The following is a 25836-nucleotide window of genomic DNA, read 5'->3' on the forward strand; positions in this document are numbered from 1 at the left end:
CAGTGCTGAGTGACACAAAACAGCAAGCAGAGATGATCATAGCTCAGAATCAGGCAGACAGCTAGGCTGGCAGGTAGGAGGCAGCTGTGCATACACAAATGTCTGGGGGAATTTAACCGAAATGTCAACAAGTGTGGTTACCTCTGGGAAGTAGAATTTCAAATGGCTTTTACTTTCTGTGATACACTGTTTTATTTGTTTTCAACTCCTACATGAATATATTTTATGGCAATAGTAAGAAACAGTAAAGCTAATTTCATTGTAAAAAGGAAAATAAAGAGAAAAATTACACTTATCAAAAGGAAAGTTGAAATCAGAGTGTTAGTAGAGAACACTGAGTTTTTAAAAAGTAAGTCCATGTGTAGTATGTTCTGTTTTAAAAGAAATGTGTTTCTAGAGTTCCTTTAAAAAAACTGACTAAAAAATTATCTGGCAAATGAAGTATGGTTTCAGTTTTCTGGAAACTCTCCTTCTGTATATCTCACTTCATCAAGGTAGACAAATAATTAGAGTGTGACATCTTACATCTAATCTCCTGGGCATGATAACCAAATACTTCAGGATCTGGCTTCTTCCTCTCCAGCCTCATCTTTCTCCATTCTCCTATGATCTAACCAGAAAGGCCAACACCTACAAGTCCATAAAGTGCTGAACTGTCTCTTGCTTCTGGGCCTTTACACAAGCTATTTTTTTCTATATAAATGCGTTGCCTCACTCCCTTCTGCCCTCCCACCTCGCTGACTTGATCTTTATGATAGGTTGGTTTTGTTCTGCACTGTATTCCCGATGCCTAGCTTAGTGCCTGGGCCTACATAGGAGGCATTCAAAAAATATCTGTGGAACTGAATGTAAATGAAGTGAACCTAGGGAAAGGCATTCGTAGATTCTACTCTTCCCTGGGACAGAAGGACCTCTGGAAAAGTTCAAAGTCCTTGAAATTACATTCTACTATTCTACATTCAGAATGTACTCTAATCTGGTTGGTAGGAAAGCACTGAGCATATAAGATGGTAGAAGTAAAAGAAAAAAAATTATGTCTTTTAAAAATTAAATGTAAATCAATCCTTGTGGTTTACCACATTGCCTGCTGACTCTAAGAATTTGGAAAAATTGAGCAAGTTATAAATTTAATTTCATAAAAATAAAAATAACAGAAATGATAGTTTTCAGTAGGGAAGATGTGTCATCTTTATCTGTCATGAGCATTTTGTACAGAAAGATCATTGCACTAGTAGCCAGAATAGGATTTTACTGTCCTGCTGAATAACCCTGGGCAAGTGTCACTGTAACATTCCAGGTGTTTCTTCATTGGCAGTTGTTGTAATTATTTCAGCCTTTCAGCTCTGCAATGCATTGTTTTCTTAAGCCAATATGAAAATTAGTATGCTTTCCCTGAGCTAACGTCAGTTCTGGCTGGATGGTGAACGAATAAAGGGCAGACCTGGGGGTTGAGGAAAATATGTGGGATTCTCAAAGTACACACTATATATACAATTAACAGTAGAGTATAAACCAGTTCTTGTGGTTCCATACAAATTTTAGGACTGTTTGTTCTAATTTTGAGAAGAATGCTGGTGCAATTTTGATTGGGATTGCATTGAATGTGTAGATTGCTTTGGGTAATAATGATATTTTAATAATATGTATTCTTCTGATCCATGAGCATGGAATGTTTTTCCATTTCTTTGTGTCTTCTTCAATTTCCTTCATAAGTTTTCTATAGTTTTCACCATACAGTTCTGCTTATTAATGGTTATTAATGGCATCTTAGTGAATAAGATACATGTAAAAATTTATCTATAAAAAAATTGATTCATTTTCATCTTAAAACCAGAGATGGATTCTAAGAGATGTTTAGGCTGCAATCAGGACAAAACTCAAACCTGAGAATGAGTATATCTTTATACTTAAAAAATAAATTTCAAATAATAACAACACAAAAATACAGGTATTCTTTCCCTCAAAGAAATTTAAAATATTATTCCAGAAACTGGAATTGGGAAAAAAGGGGAGGGGAGATGTTCCCAATGTGTTTTTAGTCATTTTACTCCCAAGTTTTAACCTGAGTTGAATGATGAAGGTCTGAAATTAAATGACATGGCACGAAAGCAATATCTGTGAAGCTGGCTTACAGATAAACCTTTCAAACAGCGGCCACAGGTTAACTGCAGGGAGTGCTGGCCTCTATTTGGAAGAATGGAGATGACAGCTTTTTCTTTTAATTTTTATGTTTTTCTGTACTCTGCATTTTATTTAACTTTAAAAATGTCAGCAGGGGTTGGGTCCACATTTGACTTCTTAGGATTATCTGCTTTTAAAACTATTATATGTAACTCTTCAAGGGATTTTACGGATCCTAGAAAACAAATGTAAGTGCTAGGGAACTAACAAATGACACATTAGAAAGGTAGAGAGGAGGAGAGAGAAGGGAGAGGGGAGGAGAGAGAAGAGAGAGGGGAGGAGAGAGAAGGGAGAGAGCAGGAGAGAGAAGGGAGAGGGGAGGGGAAACTGAAAGCATCTGAAACCAGGCAAGCTAAAATGACCAAAGGAAATTAACATTAAAGCAACAGAAAAGATCACTGCCAGGAAAACAAGACGTTAAATTAAGACAGTAAGGAAACAAATGCAAAATCACAGACCTATAAATAGAAAAAAGACGCAAAATCTTCTCAAATAAGTTTTAGGCAGTAACTAGTATTCTATCTCAGCCAGAAAAAAAGAGTACAGAGGTTCCTCTCCTTATCTTTTTTTTTATCCTTATCTTAATCTTAAAACTGAAATGTCTAAAAAGGGAAAGAGGAAAGAAAAGAAACTTTCTCAGTCTTTAAAATCTATTGGATTTCAACATTTTTGGTGCTTATATTATAAAAATGAATAAACCTATATGCTATGTTGGGGCTCTGTAAAGCAAGTGGTAGGTGTGAAGTAAGAGCACTTGCCCAAGCTTGTCTGACTAAAGTTCTCTTTACCAAAAGTAGTATTTGTGAAAATGACTTACCTGGAAGCAGAAAAGACAAATAGAACAAATTACAAAATCTTCTCTGGACGCACTTGCCGAAGGTAACACTGATGTCATGTCATATATTCCCAGTGTGAAGAAGAGAAAGAAACCCAGCAAATGACTCCAGATGTTTACTGTCTCATTAGATAAAATAAACAAACTGGAAAACAAACAAAAATGCATCTCAGATTTATACTGGCTTGCTCACTGTCAGCATCTAAAAGATTAGGGACAGTTTGGGGGGCAGTTATCCAACACTTGTCACTTTAAGCCCTTAACTCCATCTTTGCCTTCTAAAGATGATATCTCAGGCTGCTTAATCTTTAAAAGGATATTAAAAAAAATTTTTAATGTTTATTTTTTGAAAGAGAGACACAAAGTGTGAGCGGGGGAGGGGCACAGAGAGGAGACACACAATCTGAAGCAGGCTTCAGGCTCTGACCTGTCAGCACAGAGCCCGATGCCAGTCTTGAACTCATGAACTGTGACATCATGATCTGAGCTGATGTCAGACATTTATTTAATTGACTGAGCCACCCAGGTGCCACTGTTTAATTAATTTTTAAGTTCATCCATGTCTCCACCAATCCTGACATTTTAGAGCTTTTTTGGTGCTCACCTCTATTATCATATTTACCATTCCCTTCCTCATATGAGTTATTTATGTATAAATTCCATCTTGTCCTTTGGCCTATCAACTCCCTGATGGCTGGCACCATCCTTCTTTATGACATCACTGTCCCAAGCAGAGTGCCTTGCTCAGATTAGATGCTAAATGTCTACAGAAATGAACGTGCAGATTAAAACTGGATGTCAGCTAGCATACTTTCATGTTCAAAAGCAGGTATCTGAAAACCTGCTAAGTATAAGGTTAGGCACAAACTTAAAATAACTTTTTAGTACTCTGCAAATGCAAAGTTAGACTCAAGAGAAGCAGAATACAAACTGTACCACTAGAAATGTCCTTTAAGATGCGCATGTTGCGGGGCACCTGGGTGGCTCATTCGGTTAAGTGTCCGACTTTGGCTCAGGTCATGATCTCATGGGTTTGGGCCCCACATCGGGCTCTGTGCTGACTGCCAGCTCAGAGCCTGGAGCCTGTTTCAGATTCTGTATTTCCCTCTCTCTCTGACCCTCCCCTGCTCATGCTGTCTCTCTCAGAAAAAAAAAAATATATATATATATATATAAAAATTTAAGATGCACATGTTGGGAGTAGTGCCTGGGTGGCTTAGTCAGTTGAGCGTCCAACTCTTGATTTTAGCTCAGGTCATGATATGATTCATGAGATCGAGCCCCACGTTGGGCTCTAAGCTAACAGTGCAGAGCCCTCTCTGCCCCTCCCCAGTTTGCCTGCACACACTCGTTCTCTTCCCCTCCCCCCTCTCAAAATAAATAAATAACCGTTAAAAAAAAAAAAAAGATAAGCCTGCTGGAACAATTTTGCTGTGGCTGAAACCAAACTAGGTCACAGGTGGCATGAGTTTCTCCTACTTTAGGAACAATAGGTTACTGTTAATATCAGTACTATTCACTCACTAAATGCCTTAACTAAATTCCTAATTGCTCTGAGTTTAAGTAGTACAGGGCGGTGTAGAGTGCACCACGCCAACCACAAGTCAGGGGGTCACTGTTCCTCCATCCTCACCCGCAGCAACAAATTAGCTCTGTGATCATGAGCAAGTCACTTAACCTCTCTGGCTTTGGTTTCAACTATAAAACAAAGGAGCTGGATTAGATGCTGCTGCAAGTCCCTTCCAGCTCTTTAATTCTGTGAATTGTTTCACCAGCTGTGAATAGAGCTTATCTGATTATTTACTGAAAGGTGACATCACGCCTAATGATTAAAAATCTCTTGCATTTCTCTTGCAAAATCCAATCTTTTTGTTTAAACTAAGATCTTTGAAATTTACTGGTTCAGAATCCTTATAAATAAGCATTAATTCGACCTCTAACATACTGAATTGGTAGAAATCACCATGGTTCTCATTTTCCCATTTTCACACATCACAAGCATAGCACAGTCTCACATTATCAATTATCTATCAAGAATAAAATGAATCTTGTTATCATGAATTTCAGGCTTTACCCTGTACAAGCAACAAGTATAAAGACTACTTACATTGGGGTGGGGGTAAGGATGCAGGAATGTGAAGGAACACCTCTAATTACATGACCATTTTGATGATCAATATTCTGCTCTGCCTACTGCCTCAGAGCTTTTCACTTTGTGAATCCCACTATCCCCTGACTAACTGAACTGAGAGGCACAACCTTGGCATGCTGCTTCCAACTAACAGTGTTGGCATAACAGCTGAGACATACAAAACCTCGCCCTACATCCAAAATCTGTTCTAGTCACTCTTGACCGCTAAAAGAAGAAAGGGCAAAAGCTGAACCTGGAAAGGACCAAGCTGGTGGGACGAGCACTTGGAAAAATATTTCCTGTAGAGAATCTACTCTTATGCTGTGAGAAGTTAGCCCATACTTTGTTCACCTTCAAAATCAATAATCCTAGGGGAGCCTGGATGGTTCAGTTGGTTAAGCGTCTGACTTTGGCTCCAGTTACGATCTCACAGTTTATGGGTTCGAGTCCTGCGTCAGGCTCTGTGCTGACAACTAGCTGATAGCCTGGAGACCGCTTCTGATTCTTTGTCTCCCTCTCTCTCTGCCCCTCCCCTGCTCACATTGCCTCTCTCTCAGAAAAAAATAAAACATTTAAAAAAACTCAAAATCAATAATCCCAATGATAACAAGTCAGTCACCATTTACTGAGTACTTGTTAGGTGCCACACCCTGTGTAGCATTTTATATATATCATCTCATTTAATCCTTGGTATTTTTTAGAGCACACATTGTAATTACCATCATTTTCACAAAAGGGGAAAAAAAAAAAAAAGCTCAGTGAGGTTAACTTTGGTTCAGGGTCCCGCTATGGTTAAGTGGCAGATCTGGATAACCAAGTCTTTCTGACTCAACAGCCCAACATCAAAGCACTGTATGTATTTCATTTCTTAATCCATGAGATTTGGATGCTAATATCAGAATGCAGAGGACTATTGCTACATGGGTATAAAATACTTAAGGCAATCCACTACCTGCTCTGTCCTTGTGGACTCCACATCCATAGGAGGGCCTAGCCCTGATTTCTTGTGTAATAATTTATGCAAAGGAGACAGTGGGGGCGGTGGGGGGGGGGTTGCAAATAGTATTTAGGATTCAAACTGTGAAGGTCTGTGGGCCATCCACTGAAGTAGGGATGGGCAGTAATGTCACCTTGTGACTGTGAGTCTGAAACACCATCAAGACAGGGCAGAAAAAACTGAGGAAAAGATTATGCTGAGAAAACAACCAAGAATCAGATGCGTGCTTGCTTCCTGAGCAACTTAATAGCCTACATTCCAGTGCTGGGGTTTGTCACTACAGTATCCTACAGCTAACCAGTATCTGCACCTTAATTCTCTTAGTTAAAAGAAAAACGTTTATTTATTTACTGAGAGAGAGAGAGAGAGAGAGAGAGAGAGAGAGATGGCAGGGGAGGGGTGTGGAGAGAGAGAGGAGAGAGAGAATCCCAAGCAGACTCAGAGCTGTCAGAGCAGAGCCTGATGCAGGGCTCAAACTCAGGAACCTTGAAATCATGACCTGAGCTGAAATCAAGAGTCTGGATGGTTAACTGACTGAGCCACCCAAGTGTCCCTGTACCTTAATTCTCTTAAAGTGGAGTTCTATATTTAAGTACATACTAAGTACATACTTGACGTTTTAACACAAAGCAATTCTACTATTCTAAGAACTAGAACACTGGGTTTTCAGTTTTGTTTTTTAAAATCCAGGCTTTCAAGGGTCTCATAGTTTTAAAGGTTTAGATGATGAAGAAATTCCTTTCTTAGAAATGCTTCTGCGGTGCTCTATGGAGGGTGGTGCCCGTTATAGGCTCTCCTTGCTATAGTGCTTTTCCTACACATTGTTTTTCACACTGGTTATTATGCAATAGAGTTATTATCTCTTTAATGTGTGTCACTCAGGCCAAACCTTAGTAGTTTCATGAGAACAAGGGCCTTGTTTGCTGTTCTCTGCATGACTTAGTATAGTGCCTGGCACCTAGGAGGGGCTCCATAGTATCTGCTCAGTGAATGAATCAGGTTTCTCTCTCTCTCTCTCTCTCGCTCTCTCTCTCTCTATATATACACACACATATATATACATTGCACATGGCAGTGTGAACTTGTTCCTATTATATTAATATAATTTCCTATTATATGTCATATCAGGCATTTATTTGGCTCAAAGAATCCGAGTTTCCACAGGGCTGCTCTAAAAATAAAGCTTAGGTATACACAGGGGCAAGTATCGCTTGGCCACTGTCAGTGGGGTTGATTTCAATAAGCACCAAATGGGATAAAGGATGTAGAAGCCCTCTGTAAAATGCAAAGCGCCATATAAGAAATTGCTATAATGGTAATTATCATCATTGTTAACTGTCATTATTCCGTGATCTGGCACCCGAGTGGGGGAGGAGGAAAGATAACGAGAGGGGAGAGGTGGCAAAAAGGAATGAAACGGATGGGGCAGCTAGGAAATGATGGGCACGGGGAAAAGCAGGGAAAGCAGCAGGGACCCCAGACAAAAAAGGGTGTAGGTGGGGAGGAGGGGCTGCCGGCGCGCCCCCCAGGCGCGCCCCGCGGAGGCGGCCAGACTGTACCTTTTGATACACAGCCTGGAGGGCAGGTAGGCCCGGTAGCCGTCGGTGATGTACGGGTTGTCCTTGAGGGACACGGGGATCTGTTCGTAGGTGTAGAGGCGGATGCCGCGGGGCACCAGGACTGGCCAGTACTGGTAGCTGCCCAGCTCGATGTAGTGCGCGCTCTTCAGCAGCTTCTGATGCATCCTGCCCAGCCGCCGCCGCTCCCTGGCAGGGGAGCTCGCCCGGGCCCCGCCTCCCCGGGGAGGGGGCTTTGCCGCCGCCGCCCCCGCCCCGGAGCCCGCGAACGCAGCGCGAGGTCCTACGGCCCCGCCCGCGCCCAGGCCCCTCTCTGCGCTCACACCGGGAACCGCCGTCAGCGCCGCTGCTGACCGGGCGGCGTCGCAGCCTTCTCTGACGTCAGCACGCCGCGGCGGGCCCCGCCCCGAAGAGGGACGGGGCTGGCCGGGCCGGGGTTGGGGCGACGCGGGGAAGGATGTGCGCCTGGGCTGGCGGCTCGGGGCTGGTCCTTCAGTCAGCTCGGGGCTGAGGCTGCTGGGTTTGTCCTCATCGGCGAGAAGAGCACAGAACTGTGCAGGCGAATACAGGTGGTGTTTTCCTCAAGGGGTTAAAAAGAAAAGAGTTCATTGGAAGAAAAATGGAGCTGACTCTTCACCGTTTATGTTACGCCTAGAATCTCACACATAGCATTAGAAGGGACTCTGGAAGTTTAAGTGGCTGAAAATAGAGGAAAGCTGATGCACAGGGAACTTTTACCAAAATCGAGCATACACAAAGCCATAGAGAAACCCCCAGCACATTCAAAACACTGTAACCATTCAGGGTATGTTCTCTGACCACATTAGAATTAAAGTAGAAATAAACAAAACAAAAATTTCCCAAATGTCTGAAATTGAACAGAAGGCTTGTCAGTATTTCATGGGTGGAGAAACAAATTACAGTGGAAATGAGAAAATCTACTGAACTGAATGATAAAGATGGAACAGCGCCAAACTTGGGGTGCAGCTAATACAGTGCTTAAAGGAAAAGTTATAGCCTTCTTTGTTCCTGGTTGTGAATTATGATGAAAATGATTTTTTTTCATAACAGCAACAGGGTAAAATAGTTTTGCATCCCTATATGTAGCATCCTTAGCTCACTGTTTGGCATGCAATAATCACTTCTGATTCCCATTATTTATTATTATTGTTAGTAATATTAGCTGATATTTGAGAAACAGTATGGCTTAATGATAAAGTTCAGAGCTTTGAAGCCATGTTACCTGGATTTGAATTCTTGTGCAGCCATTTACTAGCTATATGCCCTTGTGTAAGTATTTAACCTCTTTGTGCCTCAGTTTCCTTGTTGGTAAAATAGAGATAATAGCAGTATCTTATGTGGTGAGGATTAAATGAGTGAATCCATGTAACAGAAAAGTGTCAGGCATATTGTTAGCACCCAAAAAATGTTGGCCATTATTAGAGTTTAGGTGAAGGTATGTTAGTAGATAAAACTGGAAAGATAAATTGAAATATATCTTAAATGGACTTAATGTCATGCAAAGGCATTCTTTCAGCCATGGAGCTAAAATTTATGTTTGAGAGCTAACTGTGTGCCTAGTATATTATCTCTATTGAAGGTTACTATGTGCAGGAATTTTTATTTCCTAATGGAGGAAATTCATGTCTGAGAATGCCTGTCACTCCATTGACCCCTCTGGGAAGCTCCTTCTGCATGTATTCCTGCTGGTATCACATGACACGAACTTGTGGATGAGTGACCATGGTGACCCAAAAGTGGATAAGTGATCATGAGGTGTCCTGACACAAATGTCCATATAAAAACAACAGTAATTAGCTTATCCAATTAGTTTGTTTTGGGAATTTGACCTGGGCATGTGGGAAGGATGTCTGTAGCCTGGTATTTGAAAAAGAAGTAGAAAGATGCTCAGAGATGATCAGAGATTGAGAAAGAATCTGAGTTGTAATCATGGGTCACTAGGGTGAAGAACTAAGAATGGCAGCTGCTTTGACTCTCAACAATGCACCCATGAAACCTGTTGCAAAATACTTCTATACTGACTTAAATAATTTGTAACCCACTTCACTTTTTTCCTAATTCATTCATGTGGTTTAAATTTTTAAATAAGCACTCTTTGATATCAAGCATTTAAAAAAAATGTTGAGAGACCTCAGAGAGAGTTGCAGGAGCAACATTGCTTTGGGGCACATCTAACATGATAATACAAAAGGGAGAAGTCCCAATTCTGCATAGATAGCCAGGGAATTTTGGCACTTTGGAGGCTCTGGCTGTTTAATCATGGTTCTTGACAGAGAATTTAGTGGACTGGTAGAGGAATGACCTCTGGTGGGGTCTCCAGCACCTGGAGATAGGTGAGGGGCCAAGAGCAGCATGTAGCAGGAGAATTCAGTGCCACTGAAGTGACAGGTTGGGGAACTGAACTACCTAGTGAGAGATAGTGAGAAAATGGCAACACCCAATGATGAGCACCTGTGAGACACATCTTGGGTTTTAAAGACACTTGGGGAGGTGGGGGGGGGGGAACTGAGGGTGTTCTCAAGAATCTGGAAGCCCTACATTCTCACATGGGCCCAAGAGCAAGGAAACTGAATTTTTACTCTTTCAGTGAGTCAATCTGTATTTTATAGGCATATGCAGTTTTGAACAACTTGGGATATGCCTTGTTTTCCAGGATAATTTTCAGTGAGCTGGGATGGAGAGACATGGGACCTACCTGGAGCATTTGGGTGAGTGAGATAATTTTTCCTTACTTTTCCTCCCTTCCTTACTTCCTGTATACCCTTTTGGCATTTTACAACTCTAGCAGTGTTGGAGTGAGACTTGCAGGTATTAGAATGAACACAACATTTACACTTATTGAGTTCCAACTAATGCCACACATTTTCTTAGACACTAAGAAAACAAAGGTGAATAAGAAATCTTTTGCACATCTCAGCAGCATTGACATTTTGACCACTTCTTCAACTTAAATTCTCCTTTCTGGACTTTTGGGATATCTCCTACCTGGATTTTTTTCCTGACCTTCCTGGCCTGTCCATCCCAGGGACCTTTGATACCTGCTATTTCTCTACCTGATCTTTTTATTTTTTAATTTTTATTTTCCAATGTATTTTTATTTATTTGAGAGAGAGGCAGCATGAGCAATGGAGGGTCAGAGAGAGAGGGAGACACAATCTGAAACAGGCTCCATCCAGGCTCTGAGCTGTCAGCACAGAATCTGACGTGAGGCTTGAACCCATGAATCATGAGATCATGACCTGAGCCGAAGCCAGATGCTCAACTGACTGAGCCACCCAGGCGTCCCTTCTCTACCTGATCTTTAAGCCAGAGTGTTTTCCAGGATTCTTTCTTCATTTTTTTTTTTTAAATATTCTACTTTTATTCTGTGTATTTTCATGGCTTCAGTTACTATCTTTAAGCTGATGGCTCTCAAATCTGCAGTTTCTGGCCAGATCTCCCTTTTGGGCATCTGGGTTCACATATAGAACTGGATATAGAAAACCTGAAATATTAGAAATAAACTCATTATCTTTTCTCCTAAATCTGTTTTTCATCCTACATCCCTATTCACTCCGCATCTTAAGTGTCAGAGTTATTTCCTCCCCTGGCGCCGTTTTATCAATACACTCCTTTCTGTCCTCCCATTCACTTTAACCAGTTCCTCTCCAGTGATGTCAGCTTCCCTGCCTCATTAGGCTGGTCTGAAAAAACACGAACAACAAGGAGTTCGTCACTGTAACTATACCCTCTTTAATCCTATGCTCGAGTGTCTGAAGAAAATGACAAAATGGCATGGATTGGTATCGCTACAAATTCAGCTTGCAGTCTCTATGAAACTTCCAACACTACTTTGGATTTTTTTTTTTTTAATTTATTTCTAGGAGAGAGAGAGAGAGACAGTGTGAGCAGGGGAGGGTCAGAGAGAGAGGGAGTCACAGACTCTGAAACAGGCTCCAGGCTCTGAGCTGGCAGTCAGCACAGAGCCCGATGCGGGGCTCGAACCCACGAACCGCGAGATCATGACCTAAGCGAAAGGCGGAGCTTAACCGACTAAGCCACCCAGGCACCCCTACTTTGGATATTTTTAACATTCACTGAATACCTTGTGCTCCCCACCTCCCACCTGTATCAACAGATAAGTCCTTTACTATTTCACAGAGAAAATCGAGAACATAGAGTGGGAATGTCCTCAACTTTCCACTGTTAGCCCTCCATCTTGAAGCCTACCACAAATTCTTTGTCCTTTTCATGTCTCAGTAGAAATGACCACTTTCAGCCTCCTACATAAGGTCAACATGCTACTTATTTTTTTGTACCATATTCCCTGTAGTATCCTTATGGATTTTGCTCTGTCCATTCTGTCAGATGTACCTCCAACATTTGCCTTTCTATTTTTCCTCTCCTTTTGCCACATGAACATGTTCAGGTCTCATTCATTTTAAAACAAACAAGCAAAAAGAGAAAACCTCTCTCTTTGCCCTGTGTTATTCTAAACCCACATTTCTCTCTCCTTCCATTCCCAGCCACACTTCTAGCAACTGGGGTCTACATTTATTGTTCCCGTTTCTAACTTTTGTATCTTATCTCGCTGAAAGCTAACTTTTGTTCTACAACCTATTGAAGCTTCTTTTGCCAGTAATGCTAACCTCAGTGGATGCTTTTTTTTTTTTTTAAACATCTCTTAATTGTAAAATAAAAGTACAAGAACAAACAAATAAACCACAAAAAAAATGGACTTTGCCAGTCACACCAGTATCCCCTTCATGTACCTCATACCTGTCACAGTCTTTAACCTTCCTCTAAAAGTAATGAATACCCTGACTTTTAATTGCAAAAGTCACCCCCTAGTGTTGTTTGACATTTTTTTATTTTGTTTTGTTTTGTTTTTATCCAAATATATATCCCTTGACATGGTGGTTTTAGTCTGCCCATATTTTTAAAAAACTTGATCAGTTGTTTTAAGCCCTTTTTTAAATGTATAGATTTCCCTCCATTCCTTTCATTGCTTACAATTTATCTGTGAAAGAACTCATAAAGTTTCTCATGGTCTATATTCTGCTGTTTGTAGAATCATGTTACAGTTCCATATGTTCCTCTGTCCTCTGTATTTTCTGCAAATTGGTCATGGGATCCAAGGGTTTGATCACATTCCCATTTGATCCTTTTGGCAATACTATTGGTGGTAAATATGTTCTTTCATCTGGAGACACATAATGTCTGGCTTTTGTTCTTTCTTGATGTTACCAATCATTGATGTGCCTAGATCCATTCATTCATTGCGGCTGCAAAATAGTGACAATAAAATTTTGTCATTTTGTTTCCACATGTTAAGTGGAAGGATTTTCATAAGGAGACACTCCTCATCTACTGTTTGGTTACCTAGTGGTGTAGTTCACATAGGGAAAGCAAGATAATTAATTCTTTTATTTCCCTAGGTTTCAAGAGAGCAAGTTGGTTCCCTATTATCTTCACAAGGACCAATTCAATTAAAAAAATTATTTTGAACTCATGAGTTTAAAGATATTTGATCATTTTTAATTCATTGGTCCTTTCTTCACTCATGCTCGAATTTTTAAATTTTTGGTCAGTGGGAGCCTCTTTAAATCGGTTCCTAAGTTCTTATGACATAAGCTTAGTAGTCTTTAATGGCTCTTTCTTTCTGGTGTGTTAAGATGGTCCTGGATCATCATGTGAATTTACTGCTCCACATTTATAATCAGTCACTTCTCCCCCAAATCCTCAATGATAGTTTTCAAAAGATATATTCAAGTCCTTATCCCTAGTACCTCTGAATGTGACTATTGGAAATAGGATTTTCACACATATAATTAAGTTTAAGATCTCCAGATCATCCTAGATTTAGAGTGGGCCTTAAGTTCAATGACTGGTATCCTCATAAGAGAAAGGAGAGGAAGATTTTAGACATGCAGGCACAGAAGAAGATCAAGTAAAGACAGAGGTCCAGAAGGAGGCATGTAAAATGTTAGAGGAGCAGCCTGGTTTCTCTTTGCTGCTTAAAATGTGAATCAGGAAAGAGATGAATGGGAGGAAGGAACTGTTAAGTAAAAAGATTCAAACCCTTGATGATTTGGGAGTTCTCATACTATCCAGATCAAAAAAGGATGATGAAATTATGAAGTTCATTGTTGGAAAAGCATGCTCTAGAGAAAGGGTGAAGGATGTAGCTGTACAACCTTTTGCTTAAAAAATTTAGGCTTGTGACTTGTAGATTTATTCAACTGACTCAGCAGAATCCCGGAAGAGAGATGAGGTGATCCAGGAAAGATATGTGGAGAACCCTCTCTTGTCTAATGAAGTAGACCTCCATGACATATTTAGGTGAACCACAAGGTTTTTGAAGATGTAGCATTAGCAAAAATACTACTGACAGCTTGGCCTGAAGGGGACAGAGAGAGACAAAATGAGGGAAGGCTGTTGGTCTTTCAAGATTCTACAGGTAGAAAACTGGCTGCTAGAGTTACTTGTCTGCAAATATGTGTTACCCTTCGAGAAAAAGAATGTCTCCAAGGGCAGAGCCCCAGGGACACAGAGGCTGGAATGGTCCCATCACAGGCTCAGAGGCAGAGTACTGGGCTATAAAAGATTATGTTTAAGCCTTGGAATCTAAAGGAATTTGTCCTCCTGGATGTGGAACTTGCTTGGGACTGATGACCTCTTTATTCCTTCCTTCCAATAGCTCTCTTTGGCAGGGGGAATGCCTTTCTTGTACTATTTCACCACTGTAGTTTGGAAGCAGATAATTTGTTTTCTAGTTTCACAGATCTACAGATGGAGAGGAATTTTGTCTCAGGATAGATCATTCCCAGAGTCCCATTCATACCTAATTTTAATGAGATTTGGGACTAGTGGGCTGATATTTAGATAAGATTTTAGAGTTGATGCTGTAATTGGTTGAGCCTTTTGAGAATGTGGCCTGGAGTGGATGTCTTTTGTATGCTGATAGACATGAACTTTAGGGGGCATACTGTAGTGAGGTGAGTGGTGCCCTCCCCCCAAAAAAGATATGTCCTTCTGAAACTTGTGAATGTGACCTTACTTGAAAAAATGGTCTTTGCAGATGCAGTTAAATTAAAGGACTCAAGAGGAGGTCATTCTGGATTGAGTTGGGCCATAAGTCCAATGATATGTTTCTCTGTAAGAGTTAGAAGAGAGTGAGACAGACATACATAGGAGTCCATGTGAAGACAGAGGTGGAGATTGGAGTTATCCTGTCAGAAACCAAGGAAAATCTGAAGGCACCGGAAGTTTGGAGGAGACAAGGAATAATTCTCCCCTAGAGCTTTCACAGGAAATGTGGTCCTGCTGACACTTTGATTTCAGACTTCTGGCTTCCAGAACTATGAGAGAATAAATTTCTGCTGTATTAAACCACAGAATTTGTGGTAATTTGTTACAGCTGCCCTAGGAATCTAATATAGCCCTGGTATTTTTTAATGGGAAATAGTATTTTAAGACCATAATATGGGTGGTAGGTATACTCATTGAAAAATTACATGTAAAGATTAGAGACCATACAAGTTCACACTGATATTTCCAATTAACAGTTCAGCACTGTAAGGTTTTCACTGAGAATTCTGGCTATTAAGGTTTTTAGGCTGATTGAATTAGAATATCACATAATTGCTTGTTGTATGCCACATTATACACACAATATCAGATTATAATACTGATTACCACCACCAATTATGATTACTAAAAAGTTATTTTTTTTGCATATCCTATGCCCATTCTTACTTCCCTTCCTTTTTTGCATTTATAATTGCAGCTATATCTATCATATCATATAGCCATTATATACATTATATATGTTACACAGTATTATATAATATGCATGTTATACATATTATGCATATGTATGTATGTGTATGTGTGTTATATATAGTGTAGTATATATGATTATATACATACAATCTCTCTTTAACCTGCATTTCTTTCTACATTTAGCTAATACAGCAAGTCCTTATGTTAATGTTCTAGTCATTTTAGTAGTCTGCTGCCCATTCTCTATGAAATTAGTTGGAAAAGACTTGTGGGAACAATATTCTCAGAATTACTGTACATTAACAAGAGTTTATCTGAGTCCTTTCTACTTAAACGTTAGTTTTGTGTATATAATGTCCTTAACTTACATGTTCTTTCCTTGAGTATCTTTTAAAATATATATATTTTTATTTTTGAGAGAGAGAGACAGAGACAGAGCATGAGAGGGGGAGGGGCAGAGCGAGGGAAATACAGAATTCAGAACAGGCTCCAGGCTCTGAACTGTCAGTACAGAGCCTGACATGGGGCTTGAACCCACGAACCATGAGATCATGACCTGAGCTGAAGTTGGAAGCTTAACTGACTGAGCCACCCAGGTGCCCCAACTTTCCTTGAGTTGCTTAAATATATGAATCCATTTTCTTTAAAAAAAAAAAGTTTATTTATTTATTTTGAGAGAAAGAGAGCTAGTGCATGCACAGTGTGGGGGGAAGGGCAGAGACAGAGAGGAGAGAGAGAATCCTGAGCAGGTGTTGGCGTTGTCAGCATGGGGCCTGACATAGGGCTTGATCTTACAAACTGTAAATCATGATCTGAGCTAAAATTAAGAGTCAGACACTTAACTGACTGAGCCACCCAGGTGCCCCATAATTTGACTATTGCTGATAGCATTGCTATAAACATTGGGGTGCATGTGCCCCTTCAAATCAGCATTTTCATATCTTTTCAATATATTCCTAGCAGTGCAGTTGCTGGGTTGCAGGGTAGTTTTATTTTTATTTTTTTGAGGAACCTCCATACTGTTTTCTAGAGTGGCTGCACCCACCACTCTAGAAGTGGGAAGTGGCCTTCCCACCAACAGTGCAAGAGGGTTCTCCTTTCTCTGCAACCTCACCAACATCTGTTCTTTCCGGAGTTGTTCATTTTAGCCATTCTGACAGGTGTGAGATGTTATCTCACTGTGGTTTTGATTTGTATTTCTCTAATGAGTGATGTTGAGCATCTTTTCATGTGTCTGTTAGCCATCTGGATGTCTTCTTTGGAAAAATGTCTCTTCCTGTCTCCTGGTCATTTCTGTCATTTCTTCACTAGATTGTTTGTTTGTTTGTTTGTTTGTTTTGGGGGGGTGTTGAGTTTGATAAATTATTTAGATTTTGGATACTAACCTTTTATCAGATATGTCATTTGCAAATATCTTCTCCCATTCCTTTTAGTTTTGTTGATTGTTTCTTTTGCTGTGCAGAAGCTTTTATTTTGATGAAGTCCCAATAGTTTATTTTTGCTTTTGTTTCCCGTGCTTCTGGAGACTTGTCTAGTAAGAAGTTGCTGCAACTGAGGCCAGAAAGGTTGTTGCATGTTTTCTCCCCTAGGGTTTGGTGGTTTCCTGTCTAACATTTAGGTCTTGCATCCATTAGAAATTTAGTTTTGTGTATGGTATAAGAAAGCGGTCCAATTTCATTCTTCTGCACATTGCTGTCCAGGTTTTCCAACACCATTTGCTGAAGAGACTGTCATTTTTCCACTGTATATTTTTTCCTGCTTTGTCGAACGTGAGTTGGCCATAAATTTGTGGGTCCACTTCTGAGTCTTCTATTCTGTTCCATTGATCTATGTGACCGTTTTTGTCCCAGCACCATGCTGTCTTGATTATAGCTTTGTAATACAGCTTGAAGTCTATACTACCCAAAGCAGTGTACACATCGAATGCAATCTCTATCAAAATACCACCAGCATTCTTCACAGAGCTAGAACAGACAATTCTAAAATGTGTATGGAACCAGAAAAGACCCTGAATAGCCAAAGTAATGTTGAAAAAGAAAACTAAAGCTGGAGGCATCACAATTCTAGACCTGGAGAATCCATCTTAAGTGTTCATAAGGGCTAGAATGCTCGAGCCCTTCTGTGTCATATCCCACACCTCTTATATTCCCTGGGTTGGACAAAATCCCTCCTAGTTTCACCTGTGGCTCTCAATTTATTTTGCATCCTTTCCAATGAATACTTGTTGGCTATTTTGAAGTTCTTCTGTTTTCAGTTCGGTCAGATGCCCTGTGGCTTCCCTCTGCTTTCTCCTTTACATACAGTAGTAAAAATATACAAGTCTTATGATTTGCTCATATTTTGAGATTTTGTATTATATTATCTATGTATTTTTAGAAAAAAAATTTTCATGTATTTTTTGTTTTGCTTTTTAGCTTATCTATTTTTTGTGTAAGGATTGCAGAAAACTGAAAATCTGTGATGTGACCACCATCACCATATTCTCTGAGTCTTTTTAGTCCTTATTTTACTGATTCATCTGCAGTAGTCATTACTACATGCAGTAAATACTGACTACTTTTCCTTTCCTTCCTTGGTTTCAATAACCATGCTCTCCTGTTTTTTCTTTTTTTTCTTTTTCTTAACATACTATTTTAGTCTCTTTTGTGGTAACTTCCTTTGTCCATCTTATAAATATCCATGTTCTTAAGTGCCCGGCTCTAGATCAGTTTTTCTTCTCTCTTTACACACTGTAATTTGACTGTAATGTTCTTGATTCTATGGTTTAATTTCCACATATATGATAGTGATTTCCAAGTTTCCATCCTGAGCTATATACCTAAATACTGAGTTTCCTATTAGATACTTCTTATCTCTCGTGACCATCAGATTCAGGAACATATCAAACCAAGTTCAAAAATTTTCTCTTCAGTTCTTGTTTCACCTATTTTTATGGGTAGCATCACAATCTATTTAGAAATTCAGCAGTCATCTAAGGTAGGAGGTGGAAAATAAGTACCACTTCTTTGCTAACCCTGATGGATAAGTAGTGGCTCTCTTGGGAGAGATGATTTGAGATGTGAAGAGTATATGTAATTGTTAATAGGATGTCTGCTCTGGGCTGGGGGGCAGCATCATAATTCCTCTCACTTGCAATTTTGTGCTAGATTCTTCCCTCATCTTCCCTTCTCATATTCAGACAATCAGTATATGCTGTTGGATTCTGTCTCTGCTAAGTCTCTGAAGACCACCTTTTTTCTTCATTCCTGTTGTCACTGCTGTAGTTTAAATCCTGATCATATCTCAGTAGCTACTTCTGGTCCCCACCCTCCAACTGAGTCCAGTCTCCACCCCTATGCCCTCCATTTTATTTATTTGTTTGTTTATTCATTGATTTAAATTTTTAAACATGTTTATTTATTTTTGAGAGACGGAGTGTGATCAGGGGAGGGTCAGAGAGAGAGGGAGACACAGAATCTGAAGCAGGCTCCAGGCTCTGGGCTGTCAGCACAGAGCCCAACATGGGGCTTGAACCCACGAACTGTAAGATCATGACCTGAGCCAAAGTTGGATGCTTATCTGACTGAGCCACCCAGGCGCCCCACCTTTATGCTCTTTAAAACCTAGATGTTATTTATTGCTATAAACAAACAGAGAGACAATCCTGTAGTGTCTGGCTGTACCCTTTAGGATATACTTCAAGGCCTTTTAAATAATGTATCCTCATGACCTAGACCTTGCCTTTGGATTGCAATGAACCCTGTCTGTCTCCCCTCCCTTACCCACCACAAAAATGACATGCTGAACTATATGGTTTCCTGAATGCACCACGGTATCTCCAATCTCCTTTGCACATTCTGTTCCCTCTCCTGGAATGCCTTTCACACTTTCTCTTCTTTCTGTTCCAGGATAACTCTCACCAATTCTTTAGGTCTTTACTGCAGCATCACCTTTTCTGGGAAACCCTTCATATCCCTTATTCCAGTTGTAGGTTCAGTACTTTTCCTCTATGTCCCCCTGGCGGTTGTGCAAACTGTAGAATTGAATTTACCACACTCCAGTGGAATTGCCTTCTTTCCCCCAAGTATTTAGTGTCATTTAAGGAATATGTTTTTTTAATTTTAAAATGTTTATTTATTTATTTTGAGAGAGACAGAGACAGTGTGAGCAGGAGAGGAGTCAAGAGAGAGAGGAAGTGAGAGAGAGAATCCCAAGCAGGCTCTGCACTGTTCAGAGCCTGACATGGGGCTCAGACTCATGAAACAGTGAGATTACGACCTGAGCTGAAACTGAGAGTTGGACCCTTAACTGACTGAGCTATCCAGGCACCCCAAGGAATCTTAATTCTGTTTGTAGTTCCAGTTCCTTAGTGTTCAGTATCTTTTTTTAAATAAACTTTTTATTTCGAGGTCATTATAGACTCACATACAGTTGTTAGAAATAATAGAGAGAGAGCCCTTGTACCCATTGCCAAGTTTCTTTCAGTGGTGACCTTGGAGTACAGTAACACAGTCATGATGTTGTCACTGATATGGTCCAGATACAGACTGTTTCCATCACCACAGGATCTATCCTGTTGTCCTTTTATAGCTATACCTACTTCACACTTACTCTCACTCCCTCCATAGTCCCTGGCAACTACTCACCTGTTCTCCATTTCTATGATTTTGTCATTTCAAGAATGTTACATAAATGGAATCATACAGTGTATAACCTTTTGGAATTGGCCTTTTTCATTCAGGATAATTACCTAGAAATTAATCCAAGATGGTGTGTGTATGCCTAGTTCATTCTTTTTTTTAATTGCTTAATAGTGTTCCGTGATATGAATATGCCCCCGTGTCCTTAACCAGCCACCTGTTGAAGGACGTCTGGGTTATTGGGCTATAAATATGAACAGTAGTGTGTAGGTTTTTGTGCAAACATAGTTTTTCAATTACTTGGGATAAATGCCCCAAAATGCAATTGTGGGGTCATGGCTATATGGCAATTTCATGCTTATGTTTAGTTTTATATGGAACACCAAGATACTTTACAGTTATTTGTCAGCAAATAAAGGAATGAGCAAATAAAGTTGCATCAAAACCCTTTAAGTGAATATTAGGATCAAATCTATTTTTACTAATTGCACAGCCAATCCTGTTATCCACAAACATGATATTCTAAACACACTGAAAGATACTACAGAGCAGAAGTCAATAAGGCTTATGTGATAATCCTCTTCATTACTTTAGGAGTTGGGGTTTTTTTAGCCTAAACTGTTTATAGCAATAGTGAGATTTGATTCCTCACAAATGATATACAGACACTACACTGTAATTTTTAATCTCCAAATGGCTGAACATTGAAAAATTATATTTTAAAGCCCCCATAACTGATAAACACAGTTTGTTGACCACTAATGTACATTCAAGATGTAACACTAAGTCCTTTCAATTTTTTTTTCTATTTCTTTAGAAAAGAATTTATAGAACATCATTTTTATTTTAGTGCTTTCCTGGAGTGTTTGTCTTGGTAGTATTGTCTCATTTTGATACCAATTCTGTCTTTCCATTTGAAGTTTGCACCCAGCACTTAGAATAAGGTTCTTCAGGAATTGTGGAAGGAACATGTGCTCTAGACTCAGATGACATGAGGTTGAAACTGAACAAGTTACAGAATATCTCTGGCCTTATTTTCTCATCTATTAGATGAGGATTACTCTACAAGTGTTTTTTTTTTTTTAATATTTTTATTTATTTTTGAGAGAGAGCAAGGGAGAGGTAGGCAGAGGATCCAAAGCAGGCTCTTAGCTGATAGAGAGCCCAATGCGGGGCTCGAACTCATGAACCATGAGGTCACAACCTGAGCTAAAGTTGGACACTCAACCAACTGAGCCACCCAGGTGCCTCTAGATGAGGATTATTCTGAACAACGTACATGACATGACAGGATTATCAAGAGGATTGAGTGAAGTAACATATACAAAGTGCCTAGCATGAAGAGACGCTGGTAATGTTCAATACCTTTCTCCTATAGCATTTTTATTTCCTGAGAAATAAATTCGCAAGACCTGTTTATACATTTTGTTCATGATTTTAGTGGGTTGTGAGAATATTTCCTTGTCAGAAAGCTTGTTAGTAAGCCAATCAAATCCAAGGAAATATTCAAGGATAGTTGGTGCAGTCTGCCAGTGGGCTTTCTTAAGATCAGAGGCACATAGAAATATAAAGAAAAACAATCTCTACCCCACCGAAAAAGTTGACTTCTTGGGACACAAACTGTATCTTCTTATTTCTTATGTTTTTGTAATGAATATAGATTCATTAAAATTCAGTTCAGCTAAGTAAAGGAATTGTGTTTCTTAATTTGGATTCATATATTCTTATTTTTAATAATTAAATGCCATCAAAAACAAGATCACCACTGACAGAGCCCAGACTTCAAAGAAACACCAACTTGCAGAATGGCCAAAAACACACAGATCAAGAACTATTTGCAGAGATCACCTCCTGGCAAGCAGGGTAGTGGCTTATTAATCATCTTGTGTCTAATTTGAACTTATAAAATTGAGAAAGAGAAGTGGTAGCATTATCATCTGGCTATTTGCTATTTAAAATTTAGAAAAATATGCATAACAGATGAAAAATGCCAGTTGACATAATTTTGCATTTTTCAATGGCAGTTTTGGATTTCTAGAGGGAGCCTCTTTATGTCAGAGAGAAGAATGGGAAGAGACATTTCCCAAGAATTTAAAGGAGCTACGCTACAACAAAAGGTAATTGGATATATGTTCTTCAATTCCACTGAGGCTAATAAGGAAAAATTTTTAAATAGTGTGGGATAAAACCAAAAAAATCCAGGTTGGCTCTGGTTTACAGAGGAGGTAGCTTCGTGGTGGAGAAGGGCCACACTCTGAATGACATCTCCATCATTGTGATACTAAGGTCTGGATGATCATCATATCTTCAGAGAGACCCCATCCGAATGTGTCAAGTTACCTTGGGGATATGATGCATTAGCAGTTGGCATAGAATAGTTTACCAGATTGGCTAGGTGCTACCTAGACTGGAACCCTGAGCAAAAAGCATGGGCAGTTTAGTTTTGCTAGGAGTGAGATAGATTATGGAAAGTTCCTAGCATACAGGATTTATAAGGAAGAACAAATGAGCTGAATAAGGAGGTGTGAGACAGGAAAGAAGTCATGAACACCTGGAGTCTTGTAGGATCGGCAGACTAAACTCTTCAAGGACTGGAAATAGATCCAGTTCACCGTTGTACTTAGGTTAGATAACAGAGTCTGGAACACAGGTGCATAAGAAAGGTTTATTGAACAGGTGAAGGAATATATGTTCTCAAATGGGTGGGTGGTGTCTATTTCTAAACTAAATTTGTATACTTAACTAAGTTTGCCTAAGTTACTAAGTTACTTACTTAACAAAGCTGGCCCTGCTGAAGATTGTAAAGCCACAGTATTGATGTGGGAAGCTGTAGAATTTTTCTATAAGGTCTTTAAAAACAAGATAGATTCTTATCTGTCTGGAATGGTTCCTGTGAAAAACAGAAGATGGATTTGAGTAATTAAAATAACCTCTGGCCCTTTTCTTCTTTGGGCTTGTTTTTGTTTTTGTTTTTTTAATTTCAAGAAATGCAATGCAAAAGTATATACCATCACCATCACGCAAGCAACAATAACCATTTGTTGAGAGTTTATCGGATGCTAGGCAACGTGCTGAGTGTGTAATCTGTGCACTGATAAATTAATTGTTTGAGTTTTGAGAACGCGTGTGGATTTTACTATGTAGCAACACAGTAGTCCTGCAGATGTCACTCTTTTCCTGCACAATGCCACCCCTTGAGACCTTCACTTGAGCCTTATACTGAGATAGGGCTAAGAAGTGATTTTAAAGTCAGTGTACTAAGGTTTAAAAAAAAAAAAATCAATGTCTCTATTTGAACTGAAATTCCTAAAGAAGAATCAGTCTTCCCACTAGAAAGTTATATATAAAAATTGTCTTAAAATACAAAACTTAGTGGTCCAGTTCACAGACTTTTAAAATGGCTTTACCATTTTACCTTCATCGTTAGCATAAAAGAATATATTTTTTTTCCTATTTTCTACAGGAACACGGAAACAAAGAGTTTTTTTGAAAGGCAATCTTCAGCTCAGACGATGGATGCAAAGCTCCTCCCCTCCCCTGTGCTTCATTTTGTACCACCTTCTTTATCTCATTTCTAACTGTTTTCCTTCTTTTCGTGGGGTGGGGTGACTAAGCTTGGAGAAATGGTCAAAGTTGATGAGTTCTTGTGGGGAAACACAATTCAGCAGTCTTGTTTCCATCTGGACCTCAGCTTTTCCTTCCAGCTTGTGACTATAGCTGACCCCTATAGTACAGACCTTCAAAAACATGCAGGTACAGGGTAGAAGAGTAAAGCAGAATTAACAACATGACTAGAAAATAGCAATTTCTTTATTACTATCCTGTGGTATTTACAAAAACACACTTCTCGGTTCGCATCACTCTCTCTTGATGCTTCTGGGCAAATGCACAAAAACATTTTTAGCTCTGCATTTGGCTCTGGCGAGTCAGTGTTCAGTATTCATGTTGAGTGACAGCATCTAATTTTCTGATACACTCTTGAAACATCGAGGGTTTCATATCTCAGAGGAAAATTCTGTGGAATATTTCCCTCTTTCATCAGATCCCTTGGTGCAGCTTTAAGGCTAATGCTTCTTAGCATGTTGTCTGTTGATCATTTGTATCTGATGTTCATTAAGAAAAAAAAAAAAGAAACAAAATCTTAGACTTACCTCTCTTCACAACTATAGAACTAGATTCTCTGGACAATTTATAAGAAATCACATCAATTATTTCCCTCACTAAAGTTTGAAAACTGCTGAAAAACAGTGCTCTCAAGAGCTAGCAGTTCCCTGAACACAGATTTGAAGTCCAATTTGGTCCTCACCTCCAGATGCTGTCCCTTTTCATTTGTGTTTATCTTCAGGGCTCTCCTGCCCTCTTTATCTTCCAAGTTCATTGCCAGTGCCTCTGTCTATCTATTTGGGCATGATGGTCTTATTTTTTATTTTCTTATTTTCAAATTTTTATTTAAATTCTAGTTAGGTAACATACAGTGTAATATTGACTTTAGGAGTAGAATTCAGTGATTCATCACTTACGTATAATACCGAGTGCTCATCCCAGTAAGTGCCCTTCTTAATACCTATCCCTCACCCTTATCCCCTCCATTAACCCTCGGTTTGTTCTCTGTCTTTAAGAATCTCTTATGGTTGTCTATCCCCAGGGCCTTTATTCACTAAAGATCTAAGAATCCCCCAGAATTCACTGCATTTCAATAAAGTTGCCAATCCTAGCTTCAGGGGACTGTAAATGGCAGAATGTTTCTTTTGGACTAAGCCTAGTATAGTCAGGACCCCCTGCTGACCTTTATTCTTTCTTTTCCCCATCTGTCTGGTGGTATTCCTGGCCATACCCTTTCTTTTCTATTCTTTACTTAGGAAAAAATGATCTTTCAAGATTGTTCCAGTGTCTGTCCTCAGGGACAAATTCTTCAAATCCTCCAGGAAAATGTGGTTGACCAGTTATGGAGGAAAGCACATACTGCCTTGTTCTCTAATTTGTTTGTTTCCCATCAGCTCTTTGGAAGTAGTTTTCATCTTTGTATCCCTGGCATGGAGTCTAGTGACTAGGACATAGGATATACTTAATAAATATATGTTGGTTGACTCACTAAAGGAGTTTTAAAAATCTCACCTCCCACTTCTGTTCCTGTAAATCAGTATAGACCAAAAAGTAAGTAAGTTCCCTGAAGATTAGGCCCCGTGTCTTCTTTGTCTATTAACATGAACAAATGAACAAATGAATGAAAATTCTTTTGCTTCTGTTTCCATATATCAACTTGAAATACTATTATGTGGAAGCCTAAGGGTAGGGCCATGTCTCATTCATGTCCAGCTCTTGGCATGGTATCTAGCATTTAATAGTACTTACTAAATATTCACTGAAATAAAACTCAAGAAGCTACCCACAAATTACTTTACATGATATCACGTAGTAGAGCAACATAAGATAGCCTCACTTTTATATATGTGTTTGGAATATTCTCCCAAACAGAGAGTCTAAAGGATTTGTCCTGAGCACTTCAGTATTTAGCGGGCAACACAAGACTAGAACCCAGGTCTGTTCAGGCTGAGAGGAGTCATTCAGCCACAGAACAGAGAGATGCCCCTCTGTGAAGAGCTCCTCCCGGGGACGATCATTTGCTGGTTCTCATTTTCCAAAGATGACCAATGCACATATTTCATTTTCCACCAAGCAGTTCTGCTTGCTCATCTTCTAGCTGTAGTCTA

General features: G+C 39.5%; 1 protein-coding gene and 1 long non-coding RNA gene across 7 annotated transcripts in view; one reads left to right on the forward strand and one right to left on the reverse strand.

The window, feature by feature from the left end:
• Window positions 1-8057, reverse strand: part of PAQR3 (progestin and adipoQ receptor family member 3) — a 27013-nt gene extending 18956 nt beyond the window's left edge. For all 6 annotated transcript variants that reach the window (XR_005526108.1, XR_005526110.1, XR_005526111.1 and 3 more), the window contains exons 1-2: window positions 7704-8057; window positions 2999-3161 (exon numbers count right to left, since the gene is read on the reverse strand). Coding sequence is in view for 2 of the 6 variants with exons in the window: in XM_039220686.1 (XP_039076617.1) it covers window positions 2999-3161; window positions 7704-7888 (348 nt within the window). In the remaining 4 variants the exon portion in view is untranslated. The remainder of the gene's footprint in view (window positions 1-2998; window positions 3162-7703) is intronic.
• Window positions 8058-8194: 137 nt separating this feature from the next.
• Window positions 8195-22236, forward strand: LOC120222733. Its single transcript, XR_005526107.1, has 3 exons — window positions 8195-8290; window positions 10396-10450; window positions 22150-22236. It is a non-coding gene; the product is annotated as an uncharacterized LOC120222733 (long non-coding RNA).
• Window positions 22237-25836: the final 3600 nt, after the last annotated feature.

Source organism: Hyaena hyaena, unplaced genomic scaffold (assembly GCF_003009895.1).
Source record: "Hyaena hyaena isolate Hyena2069 unplaced genomic scaffold, ASM300989v1 scaffold_902, whole genome shotgun sequence".
In the NCBI taxonomy this organism is placed as follows: Eukaryota; Metazoa; Chordata; class Mammalia; order Carnivora; family Hyaenidae; genus Hyaena; species Hyaena hyaena.